Below are 26379 nucleotides of genomic sequence, written 5' to 3'. Positions count from 1 at the left end.
TTTCCTCCCACATCCCAAAAACATGCAACATTAAATGGACACTCTAAATTTAAATTACCCCTCGGTGTGATTGTGAGTGTGGCTGTTTGTCTCTATGTGCCCTGCGATTGGCTGGCGACCAGTTCAGGGTGTACCCTGCCTCCTGCAGATTGAATAGGCTCCAGCACTCCCCGCGACCCTCGTGAGGATAAGCAGCAAAGAAAATAGATGGATGGATGGATGGATGGATTAGTGTATCATTCACATAACGGCCCAGGAAGCACCGATCCAGTTCTTGCATGAATACGTCCTCTGTTCACGCGGCTGGGGCAAGTGACTCCTATCTGGTTTCATCCCATTAAAAAACATTTGTTGCGTGTCACTCATGACTCATCACCCACATCTGGCACTTTAAGTGAGATAGTATTCATTTTATGCAGGAGTTGATGTTTTTATTGGCTTACCACAACTTTACAGGAACTCTTAAATAGGAAGGAAAAGGGAGAGCGAGACGGGAGTTAAGACAAAAGTCCCTACATAGTAATACTGTCCCTAATCCTCTGTTATGGATTCAGCAGTTGCAGTGCAACCGCAGGACATGCAGGAAGTGTCAATTTAGGTCAAGTAAGAGAAGTGTCCTTTTGTAGACACGTTTTTGGCTGAAGGCTGACTTTGGGTCGGGAGGCGGGGTGCACTCTGGAATGGTCGCGACTGAATTGAACGCAGACGTTCACAATCTCATTCGCACCTTTGGACGGAAGTAAAAACCGAATACATCCATCCAAGAATGATCCTTTTCAACTTGTATCCAGTTGGATACATTACAAAGACAACATATTTTATGTTCAAACTGATAAACTTGGGGTTTTTTGTTTTGATTTTGCAAATAATCTTTCATCTTGAGTTCCCCAAAAACTGGTCCAGGGGCATGTCTACCTCAGTGTTAGATTATTTTTCCTTTTAACAACACTCTATAAGCATCTGGGAGCTGGGGACACGAATTGTTGAAGCTTTGTAGGTGGAATTCTTTCTCATTCTTCCTTGATGAACAACTTGAGTTGGTTAAGAGTCCAGGTTGTTCTCATAAGGTCAGGACTGCTGCCATGCCAGTTTTGATCCTTAATGTCACTCATTTGCAATGAAGTCACCCTGTCGTAACTCATGGAGAATGTGGCTTGGTATTGTCTTTCTGAACTGCGATTACTTGGATGGCAGCATATGTTGCCTCAAAACCTGTAAGTATATTTCAGTACTAATAGTTCCTTCATAGATGTCCAAGTTACTCGTGCCATGATTGTCCTAACACACCCAGTAAATGTACAGTAAATGCTGGCTTTTGAACTTTGAGTTGATAAAAATCCGAATGGGCCTTTTCCTCTTCTGCCTGGAGGACACATCGTCCATGATTTCCCCAAAACATATTGAAAAGTGGACTTAGGAGATCAGACCACACTTTTCCTCTCTGCTACTCGTTTGCAATGAAGTCACCCTCTCGTAACTCATGGAGAATGTAGCTTGGTATTGTCTTTCTGAAATAAAGGGGGATTGCTTGGATGGCAGCATATGTTGCCCCAAAACCTGTAAGTATATACATTTCAGCAGTAATAGTGCCTTCCCAGATTTCCAAATTACTGTGCCCTAACACACCCATCATACAGTAAATGCTGGCTTTTGAACTTTGAGTCGATAAAAATCGGAATGATCCTTTTCCTCTTCTGCCTGGAGGACAGGACGTCCATGATTTCTCCACAACATTTTGAAAAGTGGACTTAGGAAATCAGACCACACTTTTCCTCTTTGCATCAGTACACCTCATATGAGCTCAGGCCCAAAGAAGCCCCTCAGCGTTTCAGGGTGCTGTTGAAAAATATCTTTCGCAGTGCATTCGAACCTGGATCTTCTGCCTGCTAGACCGATGTGTGAAACACTCTCCCCGCACTACCACTGGGCTTCCCCCGGTGTGAACTAGTTGCTGCTGCTTCCCCGCCGCATAATGGTCTCCCTATGGCTTCTCTTCCATGCCGCCATTAATTGTTTCTGCGTGTCGGCCCCAGGAGACTCCAGATGCTCCCTTTTGATTCACGCATGCACACACACCAACTTTGATCTCATTCACGCTTGGTTTGCCGAAGGAAATGTTTGTTAGCTGCGGGCCACCCCATAGTCTTCCTCTCTCTGTGATTACTATTCTCCCTCTCCTCCCCCAACACACAATTAAAGTCATTATCTCCCAAAAAGTCCAAGCCAAGCAAAAGTCAGTCGTTGAACTCCCACAGAGGCGTGTGTCTGTGTGATATTCGATCTACAGGAAATCCTCCTGATAAGATTTTTCCTCACGAGGAACATGAATTTCTCGTGCTAGTATACTGAAGTTGTCTGACTCGTGAAGACAAAGAATGCACCAGTACATGGACCTTAAGATCTGGATAGCAAGGATATCTAATGAATCCTACAATGCCTTGCCATAAAGGAAAGTACACAACTACTTGAAATGTCATACAGTAGTGGAAGGGAGTATAGTGGAAAAAGTATGAAACCAAGAGGGCAGCGCACTAGTAAATCAACTGTTCTCACTACACTATGACATTTCTCTGTACTAGTTACTAGTAAGCCACAACGGCATAAGCTATTAGTACAATTCTTCTTCTTTTCCTTTCGGCTTGTCCAGTTAGGGGTCGCTACAGCGTGTCATCTTTTTCCATCTAAGCCTATCTCATGCATCTTCCTCTCTAACACCCACTGTCCTCATGTCCTCCCTCACAACATCCATCAACCTTTTCTTTGGTATTCCTCTCGCCTGGCACCTCCATCCTCAGCACCCTTCTCCCAATATACTCATTCTCTCGCCTCTGGACATGTCCAAACCATCGAAGTCTGCTCTCTCTAACCTTGTCTCCAAAACATCCACCTTTGGCTGTCCCACTAAATGAGCTCATTTCTAATCCTATCCAACATGTTCACTCCAAGCGAGATCCTCAGCATCTTCATTTCTGCTACCTCCAGTTCTGCTTCCTGTTGTTTCTTCAGTGCCACCGTCTGTAATCCGTACATCATGGCCGGCCTCACCACTGTTTTCTAAACTTTTCCCTTCATCCTTGCGGAGACTCTTCTGTCGCATAGAACACCAGACACCTTCCGCCAACTGTTCCATCCCGCTTGGGCCCGTTTCTTCACTTCTTTACCACACTCACCATTGCTCTGGATTGTTGACGCCACGTATTTGAAGTCGTCCACCCTCGCCATCTCTTCTCCCTGGATCTTCACTCTTTCCGGTGCGTGCCTCCTTCTTTCTAATTGCTCCTCCGCCTGCTCCCTGCTTTGACTGCAGATCACAATAATATCATCTGCGAACATCTTGGTTGAAGGGGATTCTAGTCTAACCTCATCTGTCAGGCTATCCATTACTACCGCAAACAGGAAAGCGCTCAGAACAGATCCCTGATACAGTCCTACCTCCCCCTTAAATTTTTCTGACACACACGAAGGTATTAGTACACTAACAGTAGCAAAAAAAAAAAAAAAAACATTGAATTTTTGTCGGAATATTGCATTTTTCTTTCTTTCCATAATATTCAGATTTACAGTATTTCTGGTAATCGATTTTTTTCTAACGTAATCTCAGAACAAGTCCTCATAATATTCCATCGGATTTACTGTATCTTAAAATTCCAACTATTTTCCACATATTTGGATTTCATTATTTTAATATAATTTATTTTTCTCCGGTTAAAATGACTTTTACCCCCTCATAAAACTACAACTTTATTTATACAATTTTTTTTCTTGTATTGATGTTTTTAATGGAATATTGTGTGTGTTTCTTTCGGCTTGTCCCTTTCGGGGTCGCCACAGCGTGTCATCTCAGATGAACGCATATATATGGTTGGCACAATTTTTACACCAGATGCCCTTCCTGACGCAACCCTTCTCAGGGAGCGGAGGCCCCAGTGGGATACGAACCCACAACCTCTGGTTTACCAAACCAGTGCTCTAACCACTGAGCTACGGGGCCTCCTTTTTTAATGGATTATTGTGGTCTGAAATTTTTGAAACTTTTTTTTCCTCCTAATGAAACTTTGTCACAGAATTACCTTTTTTGTCATACGATTGCAACTTCATTCTGGCAATGCACGTACTAGTAGCACGCAGTATTCAGCTCATACACTTTTCTTCCTCACTGGTAACATGTATTTGTGTTACTAGTGTGCAGAACCATCATACAGTAGCGGAAAATAGTACTGGAAAAAGTGTTTCTAGTAAGACAGTCAATCTACAAATGCCCTGAATTGTCCTACTAGTGAGTACAGAAAGAGTCCTAGTACCTCAAACCTGAACCTTAAAGCCGGATGTGAACTAACCGCTCTAACTGAATTCATCAGCCTTGTCATTGTGAGCGGAGCCAAAGTGACCAGGCCAAAACTTGCTGCTGGAAGACCCACGCAGGCTGGATGTGTGGATGACACCATTCTTTCCACATTCCTCTTTCTGTGGCTCAGCAGTACACTCCTGTACACTCCTGCCGTCTCTCTCTCTCTCTCTCTCTCTCTAGCTCTCTCTCTCTCTCTCTCTCTCTCTCTCTCTCTCTCTCTCCTCTCTCTCTCTCTCTCTCTCTCTCTCTCTCTCTCTCTCTCTTTCTCTGTCTCTCTCTCACACACACACACACACACACACACACACACACACAGACAGACACACACACTATGGTCTAACTAGAACTTGATGCTTCTTCTTCTCCCCAGACTGCGAGGCACACAACACGAGAGTTCATAATGTTTCCCACAACGCCAACATGTGTGGGGTGAGTTTTTCAAACGCCGACATTTACTACACAACAGCAAATGTCGTTGTAAAATAACGAGGCATTTAAATATGTCATATTGTGAGAGATTCATGATAATGAAAATAATAATGATCCTAGAAAGTACCAGATTAATAGTAATCATTTCAAAGGAATAAAGTCCCAGGATCAACAAAGGGTTAAAAGGGCCGAATATTATTCGAACCAAATTGTAACATGAGATTCAAAGGTGCGTGGATGCATTTGTCACTTTGGTGTGTGTACTGTACGTATCAACCTGATGTGATCGGTCTGCCTTCCGACGCAGGGGGACGAGAGGAATTGTTCGGCCGTGCCCTGCCCCCCGCTGGACTGCACGCAAAGGGAGAGCCCCCCCGGAGAGTGCTGCCAGCGATGCAAAGGTGACAACAACGTTCTCCCATCCACGTTGTTTACTTTGCACTAAAAATGTTGTTCATGTGTTCAAATGTTGGATTTTTTTTTCACGTATTTTGAACGGACTGTGTTTGTTTTATTTTTTTTCTTTGAATTCATTTTTTCGAGAGAAAAATCCTGGTCGATAGCGCAAGAGCGAATTTGTGTCCCCAGGCTGCGTCCACTCTGGTGTGCGTTACGACCACGACGCAAAATGGAGACCAGCCGAGAGTCCGTGTGATGTCTGCCACTGCTTTGTGAGTGGGATTCTTTTCCCTGATGTTTCCCAATCTTTATTCCCGGCACACCACCAAGCATAAAACTCACAAAAAGTCGTATATACGGTATATTATGTGGTAGCAATGGTGTGAGTGGGAGTCCGTCGTTTGTAGTGTATGTATGATTATTTCTGCACCAAAGAAGTGAAAAGCGGATAATTCACGTGTTCTGTCCCCAGGAGGGTGATGTTCGCTGCGAGAGGGAGCCGTGCCCGCTGTTGCCCTGTCGCAACCCAGCGCCTCCTCCACCCCACTCCTGCTGTCCAGTGTGCCAAGGTCTTGCCCTGTAAACGTGAGTGCGTGATGTGGAGTGTAACCGTGAGTGTGTATGTGTGTGTTTCAGGCTGTGGTGTGAATGGTCACCACTTCCTAAATGGGGCCGTGATACCCACAGGAGATCGCTGTGAAGAATGCTCGTGCCTGGTATGTTGAATGATTGCGGTGACATATTTCAACAGTGACTAAGTACCCTTTAATGCAATATATATATATATATATATATATATATATATATATATATATATATATATATATATATATATATAATATATATATATATATATATATATATATATATATATATATATTTATACACTGTATATATGCATATGTGTGTGTGTCTCTGTGTTCTCCTGGAGGATGGAAACGTTGCATGTTTACCTCGACCGTGTCCTGCCCTGTTTTGTCAAAATCCTGTGCACCGTGCCGGAGACTGTTGCCCACGGTAACGCAGCCATCCATCAATTCATTGATTCTATTAAACCAGGGGTGTCAAACTCATTTCTGTCATGGACCGCATTGTAGTTACGGTTTCCCCTCAGAGGGCCATCATGACTGTGAAACCATAAAATATTTAATTGCCTCATCATATTTAGACAGGAAATTCATTAACTAGTTTTGGAAGGGTAATTGTTTTTTTCAACTATTGTTCATGTTTGGTAGAAAAAAATACTTGTAATATCTCAAGATTATCATTTACGATACATGATAATTTGAAGTTTTGGTACATTTTTTTTACAAGAATCATGCAGGTTGACACACTAGATTTGCCTTGGCGGGCCGCATCAAATCATACGGCATGCCGGATCTGGCCCCCGGCCCTTGAGTTTGACACCAGCGTATGAGACAAAGATATTCATGCAGTATATTTATGACTTGTAGGTGTGATCAGTGCGAGTACGAGTCGCACGTGTACCTAGATGGACAGAAGTTTCCGTCCACGGACGATCCCTGCGTTGAGTGCCGCTGCTCTGTGAGTTGTGCTCTGCATTAATAATGTGACTCGATTCCATGTTGTTGATGTGTGTGTCACGCAAATCGTCACGGTTTTGTCAGGCTGGCGAGGTGTCCTGTGAGCGCACGGAGGCGTCGTGTCCTGCGCCTCGCTGCAGCCACCCAGCGAAACGCAAGGGAGAGTGTTGTGCAGCCTGCAACGGTTTGTACTGTGCCGCCGTTGTAGTACGTCGCATCGTATTATATTTGGATCGAAAAATTCGAGGCAGTTGGAGAACAAAACGGTTACAATTTCAAGATTTTGTGGAAAAACATCACACATTGTTATACAGTGATTCCTCGGTTCTCAATCACAATCCATTCCAGAAAACGGTTCGGAAAGTGAATTGTTCAAACCTGAACAGATGTTTCCCATTACAATGAATGGAAAAATAAATAATGCGTTCCAAGCCTAAAAAATTGGGCTTTTTAAAGCATTTTTATTAGATTTTCCTGATAATAAACTGCATAATAGAAATACATGTATAGTTTACTTTAATACTTTGTATAGTAAAATAATTTAAGAAATATCTTTTTTTGCTTAAAATGTTTGCTTTAGTAGTAGAGTACGCTAGGCTGGGAGTGCATTGCCGTATGTGTAGTGACTCGGCCCCCAGCCTTGTAAACTTTTTTTTTATCAACAAAAGTGCAGAATAACTTTAAACAAACAATAATGAGGGGGGTGGGGGAGCATTTCTTTGGAGCCATGATTGGGGGTTAATACGAGATGATGAGAATGAGATGAGAAGAAAAACAGCAGTCAATACCGGGGCACTTCTGTGTCCAGAGGCTGCGTTATACAGAATAACAAAAGTGCTCTGATTGCGCCGCGCGCGTTATGTCATTTCCGTTTTATTTTTCAGGGGGTGTTCGAATAGACAATAACAGAATGGGTCATGGGTCAGCTGGTCTGGCCACGCGCAGTATGTTATTTCCGGGTTTTGTTGGGGCGTTCAAAAACAGAAGCAAAAAAATCTTGAAATTTTCGTTCAAAAACCGATTTGTTCAGAAACGGGGACGTTCCAAAACTGAGGCTTGACTGTATTTGTATTTTTTAATAGAAAAATTGGTGTAATACGGATTCAAGAAAAAAAAAAAAGTCAGGGTGAAAAAGGGTTAATATTTGAAAATTTGTATCGTGAGGATGTTACAATGTTCATCGTGTGCGTGTATCCTCTGACAGAGTGCGAGTTTGAAGGCAAAGTGTATGCTGACGGGAAAGTGTTCGTCCCACCCGGAAGTGGTCCCTGCCTGCAGTGCAGGTGTAGGGCAAGTCCACGCCGCCATTATTGTTTTCTTCTTTTCAATTCAGCATCATTCTATCACGTGCGTTTGCCGCGTTACAGAGCGGAAACGTAGTTTGCCACGAAGAAAAGTGTCCTCCCGTGCATTGCTCCGACCCCGTCCGGGACCCACATCAGTGCTGTCCCGTCTGCAAAGGTGGACCCACTGGCAGTCCTGATCTTGGCAGACGCGTTTTGACATCGGCTTGATCTTGATTTTCGTGCGTCAGGATGCGAGTTGGAGGGCTCCGAGTTTGAAGACGGGACTGATTTACACGCCGAGGATGCCTGCTCCAGCTGCACGTGTGTGGATGGAGACCCCCAGTGCACCCGCATCCAGTGCCCCCCAACAACATGCCTGCATCCCACTAAGACACCTGGTAACTACACTTGTGTGTGATGTGATTGAATCAGGATATAAGAAAAAAAGTCCAACTGTGAAAAGATAAAAAATTATATTAAGAAAAAATACAGTATATATATTTTGAGAAAAACAGAAAACACAAATATTACAAAAATAGAAACAGTTTGAAAATTATTAAAAGGAACTTTGGCTGTAGTAATAATATTTCAAGAAAAAATATTGGAAATTTTGCAATATTCATTCATTCATTCATTATCTGAGCCACTTATTCTTATGAGGGTCGTGGGAGTTTGAATGGTCTCCCCGTGCCTGCGTGGGTTTTCTCCGGGCACTCCGGTTTCCTCCCACCTCTCGAAAACATGCAACATTAATTGGATACGCTAAATTGCCCCTAGGTGTGATTGTGAGTGTGGCTGTTTGTCCTGATGTGCCTTGCGATTGGCTGGCAACCAGTTCAGGGTGTACCCTGCCTCTTGTCTAATGACAGCTGGGATAGGCTCCAGCACTTCCCGCAACCCTTGTGAGGATAAGCGGTTCAGTAAATGAATGGAACGATGGATGAAACAAGGAATGTGTGTGTTGTGCGTCCTCCGTCAGGCTCCTGCTGCTCGGTGTGTGACAGCTGCACGTATCATCACCGTATCTACGGCAACGGGCAGACGTTCGGGACACCCGAGCGGCCGTGCCACGCCTGCACCTGCCTGGTGAGCCTGAGACCGAGACCTCGTACATCGCACTCCTTCCTGCTGACCCTGTGACCCCTCCCCACTGCAGCACGGGACTGTAACGTGCGAGAGAAGACCTTGTCCGGAACTCAACTGCAGCAACCCGTACACAGAACCAGGAGAGTGCTGCCCCAAATGTCCTGGTATTGGTCTGTCTATCTGTCTACGCCAATAATCTTTCATTTGTGTATGTGAGCAAAGAATTATTTGTAGTGTATGTGAGCACGTTACATTGAAGTCAGAGAGAATTTCCCTCGTGTGAGTGTTTCAGTAGTTGGTAGAGCATTTCAGTAGTGTATTTGAGTGCATTCCTCTATGTGAGAACATTTCTGTAGTGACAGCTCATTTTTTTCTCTTTTTTGGTAGTGTGTGAGGTCACCCTGAATGACATCCATCACAGCTGTCCCAATGTTGTTGTCTCCATTGAAATGTGTTGCCCCCCCCCCACCCCTTCCCCTACTAAGATTGCTGGTTTGAGAACCACGTGTTTGTGGACGGCCAAGCGTTCCCCAACCCGGTGAGCGCGTGCGAGGAGTGCAAGTGCGCCAGCGGCAGGATTGACTGCCAGCAGCCTCAGTGTCCTCGGCCCCGCTGCAACGCGCCTCTGTCGGGGACGTGCTGCAGGAACGACTGCAACGGTGAGTCCATAAATCGACATCCATCCATCCATCCATTTTCTGATCCACTTATCCTCACAAGGGTCGCAGGTTATAGTTTATATATATATAGGTTATAAAATGGATGGCTGGATAAACATTCAAATAATGAATTGAATGACTTATGAATACCGAATGAGTGACACTTCTTGCCCTTCATTCAGGATGCAGCTATGGCGGGCAGGAGTACCACAATGGCCACCAGTTTGCACATCCCACTGACGCGTGCAGGACGTGCAGCTGCATTGTGAGTGAGAACCAAGGTTCAAATGCCGGCCCCACCTTTATGGAGTTTGCATGTTCTATCCGTGCAGTTTCCTCCCACATCCCAAAAACACGCATGCCAGGTTAATAGATGACTCTAAATTGAATGTGGGTGTGAGTGTTTGTTTTTGATTCTGTGTGCTCTGCGGTTGGCTGGCAACCAGTCCAGCATGTACCCCGCCTCCTGCCCGAAAATAGCCAGGATACGCTCCAGCACTACCGCGACCCTTGTGAGGCTAAGGGGATGAGAAGGTGAATGGATTCAAGGGAAGTTTTTTTTTTTTATCTCCTGCAGAATGGAAATGTCCAATGTCTTATGAAAAGATGTCCTCCGCTGACATGTGCCAACCCCCACGTGTTGCCCGGAGACTGCTGCCCCCAGTGTCCCGGTAAGGAAGTGCAAGCACTGATCACAACACTTCATTACTGCCACGCATTCACATTAGCAAATTTGACTAATGGTTGAATTAGACAAGACCTCATCCTGTATGAAACTCACCTCTTTTCTGTTTTCGTGCTCATATGTCATTTAAAAAAATGATGGCACTGTGTAGAAACGACCTCATCGGACATAATTAATAGAACATCTCAATTCATGTATTTGCCTGACTATTCTGGTTGCAGCGCCAACATTGGACTGCGAGCTGGAGGTCCAAACATACCGGCACGGCGATCGCTTCTACTCGCCGTCGGACCGTTGCCAGTTGTGCGTGTGCGCCAACGGTACGGTGCACTGTCAGAGGAAGCCGTGCCCCTTCGCTTCCTGCTCCCACCCCATCACGCAAGACTGCTGCCGCACCTGCCAGGGTAAGAGCATGTGTATTTGTTATATGATTTCTCCCAGTATTTTTTAAAAATATTTTATGTGTTTTTATATTTATTCTCATTAAGTAATTGGTGGCGGCACGCTGAATCAGCTGGAAAAGCTTTGGCCTCACAGTTCTGAGGTCCCGAGTTCAATCCCAGACCCCTACGTGTGGAGTTTTCATGTTCTCCCCGTGCCTGTGTGCGTTTTCTCCGGGCACTCCGGTTTCCTCCCACATCCCAAAAACATACAGCATTAATTGGACACTCTAAATTGCCCTTAGGTGTGGTTGTGAGTGCGGCTGTCTCTTTGTGGCCTGCCATTGGCTGAGAACCAGTTCAGGGTGTACCCCGCCTACTACAGCACTCCCTGCAGCCCTTGTGAGGATAAGCGGTGAAGAAAATGGATGGATAGATAAGTCATTGGTTATATATATTACAATAGGAATAATTTAAAGCACATCTGGCTCACAGTTTTTAAGACTGTGTGCTGTTTGCACGTGCATGTTCTCCACATGCCTGGTTGGGTTTTCTCCCACATCCCAAAAACACGCATGCCAGGTTAATAGATGACTCTAAATTGAATGTGGGTGTGAGTGTTTGTTTTTGATTCTGTGTGCTCTGCGGTTGGCTGGCAACCAGTCCAGCATGTACCCCGCCTCCTGCCCGAAAATAGCCAGGATACGCTCCAGCACTACCGCGACCCTTGTGAGGCTAAGGGGATGAGAAGGTGAATGGATTCAAGGGAAGTTTTTTTTTTTTATCTCCTGCAGAATGGAAATGTCCAATGTCTTATGAAAAGATGTCCTCCGCTGACATGTGCCAACCCCCACGTGTTGCCCGGAGACTGCTGCCCCCAGTGTCCCGGTAAGGAAGTGCAAGCACTGATCACAACACTTCATTACTGCCACGCATTCACATTAGCAAATTTGACTAATGGTTGAATTAGACAAGACCTCATCCTGTATGAAACTCACCTCTTTTCTGTTTTCGTGCTCATATGTCATTTAAAAAAATGATGGCACTGTGTAGAAACGACCTCATCGGACATAATTAATAGAACATCTCAATTCATGTATTTGCCTGACTATTCTGGTTGCAGCGCCAACATTGGACTGCGAGCTGGAGGTCCAAACATACCGGCACGGCGATCGCTTCTACTCGCCGTCGGACCGTTGCCAGTTGTGCGTGTGCGCCAACGGTACGGTGCACTGTCAGAGGAAGCCGTGCCCCTTCGCTTCCTGCTCCCACCCCATCACGCAAGACTGCTGCCGCACCTGCCAGGGTAAGAGCATGTGTATTTGTTATATGATTTCTCCCAGTATTTTTTAAAAATATTTTATGTGTTTTTATATTTATTCTCATTAAGTAATTGGTGGCGGCACGCTGAATCAGCTGGAAAAGCTTTGGCCTCACAGTTCTGAGGTCCCGAGTTCAATCCCAGACCCCTACGTGTGGAGTTTTCATGTTCTCCCCGTGCCTGTGTGCGTTTTCTCCGGGCACTCCGGTTTCCTCCCACATCCCAAAAACATACAGCATTAATTGGACACTCTAAATTGCCCTTAGGTGTGGTTGTGAGTGCGGCTGTCTCTTTGTGGCCTGCCATTGGCTGAGAACCAGTTCAGGGTGTACCCCGCCTACTACAGCACTCCCTGCAGCCCTTGTGAGGATAAGCGGTGAAGAAAATGGATGGATAGATAAGTCATTGGTTATATATATTACAATAGGAATAATTTAAAGCACATCTGGCTCACAGTTTTTAAGACTGTGTGCTGTTTGCACGTGCATGTTCTCCACATGCCTGGTTGGGTTTTCTCCCACATCCCAAAAACTTACGTGGTTGGTCGACTGAAAACTCTAAATTGCCCGTAAGTGAGAGTGTGACTGAGAGTGGTTGTTTTAAACGTGACCTGCGATTGGTCGCCGACCAGTTCAAACTTTACTCCAGCACACTCGTAATCTTAAGCGATATGGAAACTATGTCCTGCAGGTTGCCTGTATGACGGTCGAGAGCGAGCCAACGGGGAAATGTGGGACGATGCCTCGGACCCGTGCGTCGCGTGTGCTTGCCACGAAGGCTCCGTGAGGTGCGAGAGGAAGCGTTGCCCCCCCAGCAACTGTAAGCACCCTGTGCAGCGACACTGCTGCATGTCCTGCGAAGGTGAGGAAAAGATCATCTAAACAAATTTTGGGCTTCTGGGTGATGAGCCAAATCTGCGCTATTGTGTTACTTCGAATTGTGGATTTAAGCTTTTTTTTTTACATGAAATGATGAAAACATTTCCTGTGTTGAAAGTTGAATTAAATTTTTGGTTCATTCTGAAATCGCACCCGAAAGCGCAATGCTGCAATTTTTTTTGGTATTGTACAAAGAGTAGTATCTGCTTTGAATGAGCAGGTTGCATGTATAACGGGAGAGAACACGCCGACGGCACCGAGTTTGCCGACGACAGAGACCCGTGTGCCGTGTGCTACTGCTACGCGGGCGAGGTGGTCTGCACCAAGCTGCCGTGCTACGGGGAGTGCCGGCACCCGTACAAAGCGCCGGGACAATGCTGTGCGGAATGCGAACGTGAGTTGGAGCTCAAACCCGTGTGCGTGCCTGAGTTTGGATTCGACACACAGAGAAAAATGTCTGATCATAGTCAAAAAAAACGAGAATAAGATCATAATATTATCATTAGTGTGGTTAAATATGGGGGAGCATAGCTCAGTGGTTAGAGCATTGGTTTGGTAAGCCAGGGGTCGTGAGCTCGTTTCTCACTGGGGCCTCCACTCCCCAAGAGGGGTTGCGCCAGGAAGGGCATCTGGCATAAAATCTGTGCCAAACAAATATGAGCGTTCATCTGAGATGACACGTTGTGGCGACCCCTAACGGGACAAGCCGAACGAAAGTTAAGTGTGGTTAAATACAGTATTTCCCTCAAAATTGTAGAAAAAAAATCCAACCCAATTGCTAATAACATGAGGTTCCTGTGAATATTCTCATTCATCCAGATCGCGTCATTCTCAGGGTATTGAAGTTGTTTGTCTTAGAAGATGTTTTGCTTCTCATCTGAGCGGCCTTCACCAGTTTATGCAACAAAGCTTAGTGAGGATGCACGACCCATTGGAGCAGAAGTAGTTGAGTTTTCCACACAAATACTGGCCAGTGCGTCTTCGCTAAACTTTGTTGCAAACAGAAGTGTGCGGTTGCAACTGATTCAATGCCCTCAGTATCAATATATTAAAATAAAAAAAAATTTTGAAGTAGTTCAAGAAAAAAAATTCCATTAAATAATATTTTTAAAATGTTAATAATGAGAAATATTGGATTTTAAAACAATAAACTTGACTTTCAAACAATAATAAAAATTGATGATGATGATGATGATGAAAAAGTCAAATAAAAACGGAGGTGAATGGATTATTACGGGATTTTTTTTATGTCACTGGAAGAAAAAATATGAGAAGCAATCTGAATTTTGCAAGAATTGCACAATATTACAATTTAAAAAGAAATTCTATATTGCAAGAATTTTAAAAAACAGGAGGATGAACTTATACTAAATATTACTAGAATACATCAACATTCTAAGAGAAAACGATATACTCCTCAGACACTGAAGTTAGAATGTTGCAATTAAAAAATATATTACTGGAGAAAATGTTGACTGGTATGAGAAAAAATGTATATTTCTGGGGTAAAAATTTTACCATGATAAGAATATCTTAATCACATAAGAATAAGGTTATAATAAGAACAAATAAAAATATTACTGCATGTTGTGGATTCTTATTTCTTCAATATTGTGATTTTTTTTTCAAATATTATTGTACAAGAATACAAATATTTTAAGTAGGTTAATAGAATAATAAAATTACAAACGTGACTACAAATCATCTGTGTTTTTTTTTGTTTTTTGCGGGGAAAAAACTACATCTAATAACAAAATGAATCAACAATACAAGCGAGAATACATTAAAATGTGTTTGGAAAAATTTGCATTTGTTGAGAGATAAAATATATGATTTTATGAGGAGGATCAGTTATATTGATATTAACAAATACATATTAATAGAAAAAAAGAATTTAAGAACTAATGTAAAAGAAGTAAATGTAAAAAAATACAAAAATATTTTCAAGAAATGTAATAATGTTTTTTTCTCTTAATGTGAGGGGGAAAAAGTTTCATTCTAGGAGCTTAATATATTATTGTGGGGCATTAATTTTGCTTTGCACTTTCTTTTGTGAAACAAAACGATCCAAATATTTGTTTTCACTTGTCAGGCTGTTTTTACAATGGTGCAGTTCTCGCTAATGGGCATTCCATTCCCGACCCAGGGAACCCTTGCTCGGAGTGCACTTGCAAGGTAGCATCAAACACACACACACACACGCAAGTACGTACACCTTCGCCTTCATCTTACTGCTTCTTCCAACATGAAATGTGTGCGTTTGCTCTTAGAGTGGAACTGTACGCTGTGTGAAAAAGTCCTGTCCAGTGGCGCTGTGCCCTCACCCTGTCACAAATACGTGCGGGTGCCCCGTGTGCGACGGTAAGTCTTCCTTTGGCAAATGACAAATGTCGATGAAAAAGCACCTACATCACAAAATAATTGTTCAATAGTGTAGTGAGTATTTCACATGATTGTATTCAACTTGTGGGGTACAATGAGGAATTAATTTCATCATTCGTGTCATAAAAAAACATTCAAGCTCTTGTAGTAAGTCTTTTCCCCCTGGCGTTTGAGAGTCAATAATTTCTCGTTATTATGTAACATTTAAATGAGCTTTGCTCTGGGATGATTGCTCATCTTCCCCTATTTAAATATGTCAAAGAACTTGTCTCTGATTGGTCCATATCACGGCTTCTGCTAGTGTGTTTGCCTGGGGCGTCCAAGCGTTCATCGATTCTATGTTCAGACGTGCGTCCCATGCAAGAATTTGATCGCAGAGTTATTTGCACACAATGTGCATTTGCTTCATTTGTGCCACATTGATGTGCTCCCCCCACCGTCGAAAAATAAGACAGAAAAACTGCAATTTTGGACAGTAGCTGTACTTTATTTGCTTTAGTTGGCCTTTCAAAAAAGTTGTGAAAAGCTGCAGCTGGGCCTTTGGTCTTTGCCTTGGAATTCAATTTTCATTTGGCTTTCGTTGCGGTTCTTATCTCTGCTAATCAGCGATTTCCCGTTAAAGTGAGCTCATCTTCCCACTTTTTCACCACGCGGGAGCAGGTTGCCGCTTCCAAGGTGTGGATTACGTCGATGGGCAGACGCTGGCAGAAGGAGACAGTAGCTGCCGGGAGTGCACATGCTCAGTGAGTACAATGATTGCCAGTCACACAAAATCCCACACATGCTCATTGTTATGTGTCCTCCCCCCCAGAGGGGTGAGGTGGTTTGTACGCAGAGAAGATGTCCCGCCGTGTCCTGCTCACATCCGGCGCTGGACGGATGCGCATGCGGCGTGTGCGACGGGTGTAACTTTGAGGCACGCAACTGTTTCAACGGAGAGCGGTTCCTGCACCCAGCTGACCATTGTCAGCTGTGCTCTTGTCTGGTTGGTGCAAACATTTTGTATTCCTCTGGCCATCTATTTTCTATAACGCTTATCCTCACGAGTGTGTTGGGTGAGCTGGATCCTATGCCGGATGACTTTGGGTGAGCAGCGATGTTCACTGTACAGTCTTGGCTTCATTTAGTTACAAATCCAATTTACAATGCTTGAAAGCATGGAATGAAATCAAATATTTTTGAATAATTGTCATAACTATGACTCCAGAACACTACATCTTTTGTTTTTCATGTACATTTTTTGAAGACGGTTCAGTTGTATTTAACTTTTTAGTGCAACACATTTGGTGTAATTTTTTTTTGTTTAACTTTTATTTGCAGTACATTTTAATTGAATCATTTTGGTAGCATTTTTCATTTTCCTACTGTATATTTGATTGCGGCGACACGGTCGAGCAGCTGGTAAAGCGTTGGCCTCACAGTTCTGAGGTCTCGGGTTCAATCCCGGACCCCTATGTGTGGAGTTTTCATGTTCTCCCCGTGGCTGCGTGGTTTTTCCCTGGGCACTCTGGTTTCATCCCAAATCCCAAAAAACATGCAACACTTATTGGACACTCTAAATTGCCCCTAGGTGTGATTGTGATTGTGGTTGTTTGTCTCAATGTGCCCTGCGATTGGCTGGCAACCAGTTCCGGGTGTACCTCGTCTCCTCCTGCCCGTTGACAGCTGGGATAGGCTCCAGCACTCCCCGCGACAGATAAGTGGCTAAGAAATTGGATGGATGGATGGATGGATATTTGATTGCAATACTAAGCTTCAAATGTATAATTTTACAGCAGCTCACAAAAACAATTACTTTTTTTTTTTATTAGTAACTTATCTGCCTATTTGTGGATGAACACTTATTAACACTATATTTTAATGTTGGTCATAACGCACATAATCTGAAGGCTTTATTTCAAAGTGACGGGTACTTGTGAGGCTTGCCAATACCAGCCGCCGATACTTAAGGTGAAAGAAGTGACATTTTGTAACTCCTCCTCGCCAGTAGTCGGCACTATACTTGGGCTGCTTGACACAGCAAATTAATCATGTGTGTCATTATGTTGATTGCAGTTTTAACAAAAAGTACTAATGTTATTGGTACTCTATCAGCGAGTACTCAAGAGGGAATACTCATACTGGTATCATAAAAAGAAAGTATATTAAATGGTTTGGCAGTTGTTCTCAATATTTTTTACACTAAGTACCCACTTGAAAAAAATTAACTCTCCAAGTACCATCATAATGACCAACAAATTACATTAACATAGTAGGTGCAAGTATTGAATAATTTAAAAAATGGGGCAAAAGTTTAAGTACTTTGACGTTTAATTCAACTGAGCTGAAATTTACTATAAAGTATTTTGGAAAATTTAAACCTCTATGAGTATGACCATGTATTTAAATAATTTTTCACACGTACCACTAGTGGTACTTTGTGCTATACTTTAAGAACCACACGACTGTATTATGGACGGAAAGATTTATTGTGTGCGCGTGTGTGTGTGCGAGTAGAACGGCGATGTGCTGTGCTCACACGTGTCATGCCCAAGCGCCGCCTGCTTGCATCCGGTGACCCCGCCGGGCGAGTGTTGCCCCGTCTGCACCGGGTCGTGCCGACATCACGGGAGGGAATATCAGTCGGGCTCATCCTTCCCTTCTCCCTTGGACCCCTGCTCCTCCTGCTCCTGTATCGTGAGTCTGCCACTTAGAAGAACCCTCCAGTCTAGCCTGGCGCCGTTTGAGCATTCATTCCATGGCCTTGACGTTTACCTTTGGGTCCACTACCAACACAATTCTGCACACTAGCACAAAGACTAAAGTACACCAGTAGAAAAACTGTGGCTTACAGCTACAGTAATTCGGCGTCCTCGTGTGCAATTTATTCTTATAAGTAAAATGCTGTGCTGGACTAGTGACCCTACGAGGCCCAACTAATAGGAATGTGTCATGCACTACGAGTAGTACCAAATATCCCGCTAGTAAGATGCAATTCATCTACCAGTATTCCAAACATGTGCTACTTTTTTGGCAGAACAACCATACAGTACAACTAACATTTTTATTGAGACAGTTAATCGACTAGTGCGCTGAATTGTCTTACTAGTAAGCTAAAGACCAGACTGATACATAGACGATAAGATGGCTATCAAAAGTCAAACATTTTACTCGGGCACACTAGTAGAACGAATGTCTTATTAGTTGTGGGGGGTTTCAGTACTGCCTTCCATCATTGTATGATATTTGGCAAACTAGTAGGACAACTACATTACTAGTAAGGGAAAGTGCACTGGTTGAGATCTGGGCAATACTAGTACTTCTAGTGAACAGCCAAATGTTAACTAGTCGAATTCTACAATGTCACTTACTGTACAGTATTAGTAGTATCCAAATGTCAACAGGTGTGCATTTTTGCTTCTCTAGTAACATAGTTGTGCCATGAGTATACCAAAACTGTAGTACTGGTGTGCAGAAATATCATGCAGTCGTAGAAAAAAACATTACGTGTAAGTTCTACAAGTGCGCCCTAGTCAGGACAAATTGGGTACGTGAAGCGGAATATCCTTGACCGGAGTCTGCCTGCCTCCCTTAGGAGGAGGTGGTGACCTGTAACCGCAGACCTTGTCCCGTGCTGTGTTCCCACCCGGTCCCCTCCGACGCCTGCTGTCCCGTGTGCGACTCCTGCCTGCACCAGGGCGTGATCCGCGCCGACGGCCTCACTTTCGCACCCTCCTCTGAGCCTTGCCAGCGTTGCACCTGCGTCAGAGGCACCGTCACCTGCGTGCCGCTCGCGTGCCCGCCGGCGCCCTGCAGCCGACCCGTCACCGTGCCGGGACGGTGCTGCCCTGAGTGTACAGGTACTGTACGTACTGTACTTGTTTGAACTATCGTGGTGACAAAATTCCAAGCCGGACTTAAATGTTGCCCAAAAGGGGGAAAAAAAAAAAGATGAAATTTGTCAGGGGTGTAGAAATGACCATGGTATTATGAATTAATTTGAAAGTGTGAACCACGTGTACAGTATGTGTTGTGTTGTGTTGTGTTGTGTGCTGTGAGGATGTATGCTGGATGGACAGCAGTACAATGACGGACAGACGTGGACACTGCCATCGAATCACTGCTCCACGTGCACGTGCCAGGTGGGAATTCTTGTCCTTTCCTGCCACTAAAATGGCAGAAATTGCACAGGGCTGACGTGTTGCATATGTCACAGACTGGAGAGGTGCACTGTTCCACTCCGTCGTGTCCCGAGCTGGCTTGCGTGCATCAGCTGACCGAGCCGACGGCCTGCTGTCCTCGCTGCAGAGGTAAACGCCAGCACATGGTCGCCAACACACAGTGGAGGGAAATAACCACAATACAATACAAATACTGTCATTTCCGGCCTATAAGCCGCGACTTTTTTCACACGCTTTCAACCCTGCGGTTTATGCGGTGATGCGGCTAATTTGTGCGGTTTTTGTAACGGCCGCAAGGGGGCACTCGAGCAGAAAAGGTAAGAATGAGACCGGTGAAATATATGCGCCGAGGAAGTGACTTTCACCGGCCCTGTTAGCACTGCACTAGGGTTAGCCCTGTGCTAGTGTGTTGCTGCTGTGTTACTGCCGTGTCTCAGTGATTTTTACCTGTATGTTTTTTTTTTTTAACCAGCCCTGTTAGTGCGGCGGCGCTAGCGTTAAACTCTCTCTGTACCATCTTTCTTTGTAAATAATCTCATGTTTCAATGTGGGTTTCAATGTGGGCACTTGCGGCTTTTACACAGGTGCGGCTTGTGTATGTACCAAATGGTATTTCCTTTACAAATGTACTGGATGAGGCTTATAACCAGGTGCGCTCTGCAGGTCGGGAATTACAGTACAAGCTATTTTGTCAAAGCAATAGTGTAATACCAGAGATCAATGTTGGTCTCAGGAATGTTTTTAAGAACACATTTTGAAGGTCTTGTTCTCCAACACAATGTTGTGTTTACAATGTGTAAAATACACCCACCCCCCACTAAAATTGTCAAAACTCATTATACATAGGTATAGGGAAAAATGAAAAATAAAACGTTCACATTTTATTGATGTATTCCGGCATCTTGAGGTCATGAAAAAATCGGCACCCTTTGTTTCCAATATGCCTCCACCCCCTAAAGGTTGTGAACACGTACACTTACGTTCTTGTATTCCACCACCTAGAGGTTGTCAAAAAGATGTACCCTGACTTTCAGTACAATAGGACAGGGGTACATATGACAGCATAAATGTACAATTGTGCTCAAAAGTTTACATACCCTGGCAAATTTTGTGAAGTGTAGTTTGTTTTTTTAAAATACAACCTATGATTGAACACAACCATCGTGAATTTCTTCATGATTACATTTTGTTTAATGATAATGCTTTTCTAAGTTCCGTTTAATTTGAATCTCATTAAAATAAATTGAAACATGTTGAAGCTGCTCCTTTATGTTTTCTTTAAATAATTGTACACATTTTGCAAATTCTGCCTGGGTAATTAAATATATGAGTACTTAACTCATAGAGTTTAATATAATGTTGGTTCAACCTTTGCAGGTAAAACATCTTAAACTCTTGTTGGGAGGCTTTATGACCATTTTTCCAGAAGTACATTTATGCGGTCACACACTGATGTTAGTCAAAATCCCCGGCTCCCAATCTCCATTCTAATTCTCTCAAGAGTGTTCTATGGGGTTGAGGTCCATTTGTGCAGGACGGTCAATTTCATCAAATTTTCAGACATGTTGGAACAGGAAGAGACCTTCTCTATACTGTTCCCACAAATTTGTGTCCAAAATCTCTTTGTATCCTGAAGCACTGAGGGTTTCCTTTCACTGGCGCTCAGGGGCTCGTATTTTCTTTTTACCGGCAGGTTGTATGTACGACGGCGGCGAGTACGCGGAGGGAAGCAGCTGGTTCGCCGACTCGTCCCACTGCCGCAGCTGCATGTGCGTGGACGGCGTGACGACCTGCTCTGAAATCAGCTGCCTTTCCCCGTGCAGCAACTTCATCAAAGTGCCGGGCGAGTGCTGCCCCGTGTGTGCCGGTAGGGCAACTCGGTCGAGAGAACCAGATGCTTCTGACGTCTGAATTGTGGTGTTTTACTGTGTTCTGTGCTTGGATTGGGGGGAAGACTGTGTGTTTGAGGGCAGGGTATATGGCCCGGGAGACAGCTTCCATCCGGCCGGAGATTCCTGCCAGGTCTGCACTTGTGAGGTAGGAAACAACGTGGAGATTTTAATACCGCTCTGGACTGTATGTATGTGGATCATCTCAGAATTAGAGCACACTGCTGACAAACAGTCCATTTCTTTTGTCAATTCTTGTTGTTTTCAAGAAAAAACAAAGCCGTTCCACACCCTGTAAAAAGTCCTTGGTGGTAATCACCCAACTATTAACACGCAACACAAACTGTGTGTGGATTCAGGTGATGCCAGACGGAGAGCAGCACCTGCGATGTTACCGGAAACAGTGTCCCAGTCTGGTGGACTGTCCCAAGAACAACATCGTGTTCTCAGGACCCGACGCCTGCTGTCCTGTCTGTGCACGTCAGTTGTAGCAGAACAATGCAAATTAGACTAAAAATGAACATCTGATATTCATATGGAGCCGCAGGAAAAAAACATATGAACCCTTTTAAATTACGGTGTTTATGGATACAGTTTATCTATTGTTGCGTTGACTGAGATGAAGATCAGATCAATTATTAGGACCAATTTATACTGAAATCAGATTAATACCGAAGTTTTGCCATACTTTTTTGTGCATACGTGTGTGTGTGTGTGTGTGTGTGTGTTTGTGTCCAGAGCCTCTCAGTAACTGCACTCCAACGCTGATTGGCAATGAGGTGCTGGCGTCAGACAACCCCTGTTTCACCTGCCAGTGCAGGGTAACGTATCACACCCGAATACAACACGATGTGCACATTGTTTTGCAGTATGTGAGTGTGTGTGTGTGTGTTGTGTGTGTGTGTGTGTGTGTGTGTGTGTTGAACAGGACCTAACATGGACGTGCCTTCATCGCGGCTGCCTCCCTCTCACTTGTCCACCCAGTGAGCAGTTCACCCCCGCAGACTCATGCTGCCCTGTGTGTAAAGGTGACATCACATGAACTCTCTTTGAACAATTTTATCAATGAGGTGTTGATGATGATGACGATGCTGGCTTGGCAGATTGCGTGATCGAGGGTCAGAACCGACGCGTAGCGAGCGGCAGCAGCTGGACGGATAGTGACGACAACTGTGTCACTTGCACTTGTAATGTAAGTCTCGCCTTGCCTAGGGTTAAAAAAAAAAATCTAATCTCCCTGTGTGTGTGTGTTTATGCGTTGTTTAGTTGGGCTACATTGAGTGCAGCATTGAGGAATGTTTGTCCGCACCTTGTCCCGACGGTCAGGAACAAGTGAAGGTTGCAGGGAAATGCTGCCACGAATGTCAAGGTAACACAACCAGCTAGCTTCGGAGTGCGTCGCCAAAGATGACACTGTACCTAACTGTGTGTTTTGTAGACTGGGGTGTGTCGTGTGTGCATCAGGGCACGGTGTACCAGTCCAACGAGCAGTGGCAGGTGGACGAGTGCACCGGCTGCACGTGTGTTTCTGGGGACGTGCACTGTCGCACTGAACGCTGCCCTCCACTTACCTGCAATACGGTCAGTTTCTGCAAAAAGACACGTAAAATTCTATATCTGGATAAATATGTCCTGAAAAAAGCCCTTGACTATCAAAGTAAGCTCAATTTTCATAATCGAAGCAGAAGAAACTTGTATTGCAGCTAAGGATCCTGTCAAATACCAATTAGGATGGGGTTTGAACCCATGCGTACAGACCACAATGGATGAGCAGTCACCTGAACCTCTCGGCCACCTCATGTGGGACTTCAGGTCTACTGCTCAGGTTTCAAAGTCGGGTTTCAGGTTCGAAGCAGGAGAAAACATATATTGCAGGAATGGTTCCTTTCAAATACCGACGAGGGATTTGAACCCATGCGTGCAGAGCACAATGGATTAGCAGTCCATCGCCTTAACCTCTCAGCCACCTCATCTAGTACTTTGGGTCTCCTGCTTGGGTTTGAAAGTCTTGTTTCAGGTTCGAAGCAGAAGAAACATATATTCCAGGAATGGTTCCTGTCAAATACCAACGAGGATGGGATTTGAACCCATGCGTGCAGAGCACAACGGATTAGCAGTCCATCGCCTTACCCTCTCGGCCCCCTCATCTGGTACTACTGGTCTACTGCTAGGGTTTCAAAGTCGGGTTTCAGGTTCTAAGCAGAAGAAAACATATATTGCAGGAATGGTTCCTTTCGAATACTGATGAGGATGGGATTTGAACCCATTTGTGCAGAGAACAATGAATTAGCAGTTGATCGCCTTAACCACTCGGCCACCTCATCTGGTACTTTGGTCTACTGCTAGGGTTTCAAAGTCGGGTTTCAGGTTCTAAGCAGAAGGACCAAAAATTGCAGCATAGGGTCCTGTCAAATATCAATGAGGACGGGATTTGAACCCATGCGATTAGCAGTCCATCGGTTTAACCTCTCAGCCACCTCATCTGGTACCCTGCTTGGGTTTCAAAGTCTTGTTTCAGGTTCTAAGCAGAAGAAACACATATTGCAGGAATGGTTCCTGTCAAATACAGATGAGGATGGGATTTGAAACCATGCGTGAAGAGCACAATGGATTAGCAATCCATCGGCTTAACCTCTCGGCCACCTCATCTAGTATTTCTGGTCTCCTGCTTGGGTTTCAAAGTCTTGTTTCAGGTTCTAAGCAGAAGAAACATATTCCAGAAATGGTTCCTGTCAAATACCGATGAGGATGGGATTTGAACCCCTGCGCGCAGAGAACAATAGATGAGCATTCCATCGCCTAAACCTCTTGGCCACCTCACCTGGTGCTTCTGGTCTCCTGCTAGGGTTTGAAAGTCTTGTTTCAGGTTCTAAGCAGAAGAAACACATATTGCAGGAATGGTTCCTGTCAAATACCGATGAGGATGGGATTTGAACCCATGCGTGCAGAGCACAATGGATTAGCAGTCCATCGCCTTAACCTCTCAGCCACCTCACCTGGTGCTTCTGGTCTCCTGCTTGGGTTTGAAAGTCTTGTTTCAGGTTCTAAGCAGAATAAACATATATTGCAGGAATGGTTCCTGTCAGATTTGAACCCATGCGCGCAGAGCACAAAGGATTAACAGTCTATCACCTTCACCTCTCGGCCACCTCATCTGGTACTTCTGGTCTCCTGCTCGGGTTTGAAAGTCTGGTTTCAGGTTCCAAGCAGAAGAAACATATTCCAGGAATGGTTCCTGTCAGATACCGATGAGGATGGGATTTGAACCCATGCGTGCAGAGAACAATGGATTAGCAGTTCATTGCCTTAACCTCTTGGCCACCTCATCTGGTATTTTGGTCTACTGCTAGGGTTTCAAAGTTGGGTTTCAGGTTCTAAGCAGAAGGACCAAAAATTGCAGCGTAGGGTCCTGTCAAATACCAATGAGGACGGGATTTGAACCCATGCGATTAGCAGTCCATCGCCTTAACCTCTCGGCCACCTCATCTGGTACTCTTGTCTACTGCTTGGGTTTTAAAGTCTTGTTTCAGGTTCTAAGAAGAAGAAACATATTCCAGGAATGGTTCCTGTCAGACACCGATGAGGATGGGATTTGAACCGATGCGTGCAGAGCACAATGGATTAGCAGTCCATCGCCTTAACCTCTCGGCCACCTCATCGGGTAGTTGTGGTCTACTGCTCGGGTTTCAAAGTCAGGTTTTTGCTCAGATGGCTCCTGTCAAATAACGACGAGGATGGGATTTGAACCTGTGCATGTAGAGCACAATGGATTAGCCATTAGTCCATTGCCTTAACCTCTCCGCCATCGCATTTGGTGTCTACTTTATGGTTTTAAAAGACAGTTTGGGTTGTGGTTTGAAGTTGATTTCCAAACTGGGTTGAAGTTACAAATAATGGGTTCAAAGAAAGGTTAGGCTTTCAAATTTTATATCAAAACAGGTTTAGGTATCTTTTGGATTGTGTTGTCGGTGAGAGTTTCCGCTGATTGGGCACATCTGTGCATTCCATTGTGTATGTGCGCCCCCTCCCCCCACCAGGATGAGATGCTTTCAGTGGTCCCAGGCTTGTGCTGCCCTCACTGCCTCCCCCGGCCTGCCACTTGCATCGCGTTCGGAGACCCTCACTACCGGACCTTCGACGGGCGCATGCTCCACTTTCAGGGGGCCTGCACCTACGTCCTGACGCAGGACTGCCAGGGCGGAGACTTCAGGTCAGGCGGTTGCCGTGGAAACGGGAGTACCGCGTGACGCTTGGGTGACGTCTTTTCCTCTGCTTTTCCAGCATCCACGCCACCAACGAGGACCGCAGTCGCCGAGGTGTGTCGTGGACCAAAGAGGTGACCGTCTTCATCGGCGAAGTCACAGTGCGGCTGCTGCAGGATTGGCTTGTCAAGGTTCGTTCAGAAAAATACAGAAAAAGCGGTTCACTGAGGTTGAAATCTGAATTCTTTTTAAGACCGTTCGGGGTCTGATTCTGATCCGAACGACCCGGTGATGGTTCCATCGCGTGACCCCGAGGTGACGATTGTCTCAACCACTTGTGCTCCTCAGGTAGACGACAAGAAGGTGACTTTGCCGTTCCTCAGGGAACCGTACATCTACGTGGAACGGAAGGCCAACAGCATCCTGCTCAACACCAACATCGGCGTCAAGGTCTGTTCTCGCGCTGTTTGGAGATGAACGCCGTGCGGTACTGAAGCTCGCCGGTGTCCAGGTGCTGTGGAACGGCCGTTCCCACCTGGAGGTCAGCGTTCCGGGCTCGTACAAGGGGCGCACTTGCGGCCTATGCGGAAACTTCAACAACTACCACCAGGATGACCTGCGCATGCCCAGCGGACAAATAAGCCTGTCCGAAGCGGATTTCGGCAACAGCTGGAGGGTAAAATACAAAAAATATTTATATTTTTTCAATTTCTGTTATAAACTAAAACCAT

At 44.8% G+C, this 26379-nt stretch overlaps 1 protein-coding gene and 2 non-coding genes across 3 annotated transcripts in view; 1 reads left to right on the top strand and 2 right to left on the bottom strand.

Annotated features, from left to right (window-relative positions):
* kcp (kielin cysteine rich BMP regulator) overlaps nucleotides 1-26379 on the top strand; it is a 35760-nt gene that overhangs the window by 6552 nt on the left and 2829 nt on the right. Inside the window, exons 6-44 of the mRNA XM_061821786.1 lie at nucleotides 4719-4777; nucleotides 5085-5178; nucleotides 5366-5448; nucleotides 5649-5745; nucleotides 5813-5892; nucleotides 6108-6193; nucleotides 6631-6721; nucleotides 6805-6904; nucleotides 7925-8010; nucleotides 8088-8181; nucleotides 8255-8404; nucleotides 8986-9092; nucleotides 9163-9256; nucleotides 9578-9751; nucleotides 9934-10016; nucleotides 10329-10422; nucleotides 10658-10840; nucleotides 12828-12998; nucleotides 13236-13409; nucleotides 15108-15190; nucleotides 15286-15376; nucleotides 16058-16140; nucleotides 16209-16382; nucleotides 17894-18073; nucleotides 18972-19236; nucleotides 19436-19518; nucleotides 19593-19686; nucleotides 21251-21424; nucleotides 21512-21594; nucleotides 21806-21926; nucleotides 22185-22267; nucleotides 22375-22474; nucleotides 22550-22638; nucleotides 22713-22815; nucleotides 22885-23027; nucleotides 25484-25656; nucleotides 25728-25839; nucleotides 25997-26098; nucleotides 26160-26324. Coding sequence (XP_061677770.1) covers nucleotides 4719-4777; nucleotides 5085-5178; nucleotides 5366-5448; nucleotides 5649-5745; nucleotides 5813-5892; nucleotides 6108-6193; nucleotides 6631-6721; nucleotides 6805-6904; nucleotides 7925-8010; nucleotides 8088-8181; nucleotides 8255-8404; nucleotides 8986-9092; nucleotides 9163-9256; nucleotides 9578-9751; nucleotides 9934-10016; nucleotides 10329-10422; nucleotides 10658-10840; nucleotides 12828-12998; nucleotides 13236-13409; nucleotides 15108-15190; nucleotides 15286-15376; nucleotides 16058-16140; nucleotides 16209-16382; nucleotides 17894-18073; nucleotides 18972-19236; nucleotides 19436-19518; nucleotides 19593-19686; nucleotides 21251-21424; nucleotides 21512-21594; nucleotides 21806-21926; nucleotides 22185-22267; nucleotides 22375-22474; nucleotides 22550-22638; nucleotides 22713-22815; nucleotides 22885-23027; nucleotides 25484-25656; nucleotides 25728-25839; nucleotides 25997-26098; nucleotides 26160-26324 — 4601 coding nt within the window. The remainder of the gene's footprint in view (nucleotides 1-4718; nucleotides 4778-5084; nucleotides 5179-5365; nucleotides 5449-5648; nucleotides 5746-5812; nucleotides 5893-6107; nucleotides 6194-6630; nucleotides 6722-6804; nucleotides 6905-7924; nucleotides 8011-8087; nucleotides 8182-8254; nucleotides 8405-8985; nucleotides 9093-9162; nucleotides 9257-9577; nucleotides 9752-9933; nucleotides 10017-10328; nucleotides 10423-10657; nucleotides 10841-12827; nucleotides 12999-13235; nucleotides 13410-15107; nucleotides 15191-15285; nucleotides 15377-16057; nucleotides 16141-16208; nucleotides 16383-17893; nucleotides 18074-18971; nucleotides 19237-19435; nucleotides 19519-19592; nucleotides 19687-21250; nucleotides 21425-21511; nucleotides 21595-21805; nucleotides 21927-22184; nucleotides 22268-22374; nucleotides 22475-22549; nucleotides 22639-22712; nucleotides 22816-22884; nucleotides 23028-25483; nucleotides 25657-25727; nucleotides 25840-25996; nucleotides 26099-26159; nucleotides 26325-26379) is intronic.
* On the bottom strand, nucleotides 3919-3991 carry trnat-ggu (transfer RNA threonine (anticodon GGU)). The gene has a single exon. It is a non-coding gene; the product is annotated as a tRNA-Thr (tRNA).
* On the bottom strand, nucleotides 24362-24443 carry trnas-gcu (transfer RNA serine (anticodon GCU)). The gene has a single exon. It is a non-coding gene; the product is annotated as a tRNA-Ser (tRNA).

The sequence above is a fragment of the Syngnathoides biaculeatus genome, chromosome 6 (assembly GCF_019802595.1).
Source record: "Syngnathoides biaculeatus isolate LvHL_M chromosome 6, ASM1980259v1, whole genome shotgun sequence".
In the NCBI taxonomy this organism is placed as follows: domain Eukaryota; kingdom Metazoa; phylum Chordata; class Actinopteri; order Syngnathiformes; family Syngnathidae; genus Syngnathoides; species Syngnathoides biaculeatus.
The sequence above is the reverse complement of the archived record's forward strand: the minus strand, read 5'-3'. Positions and strand labels throughout refer to the sequence as shown.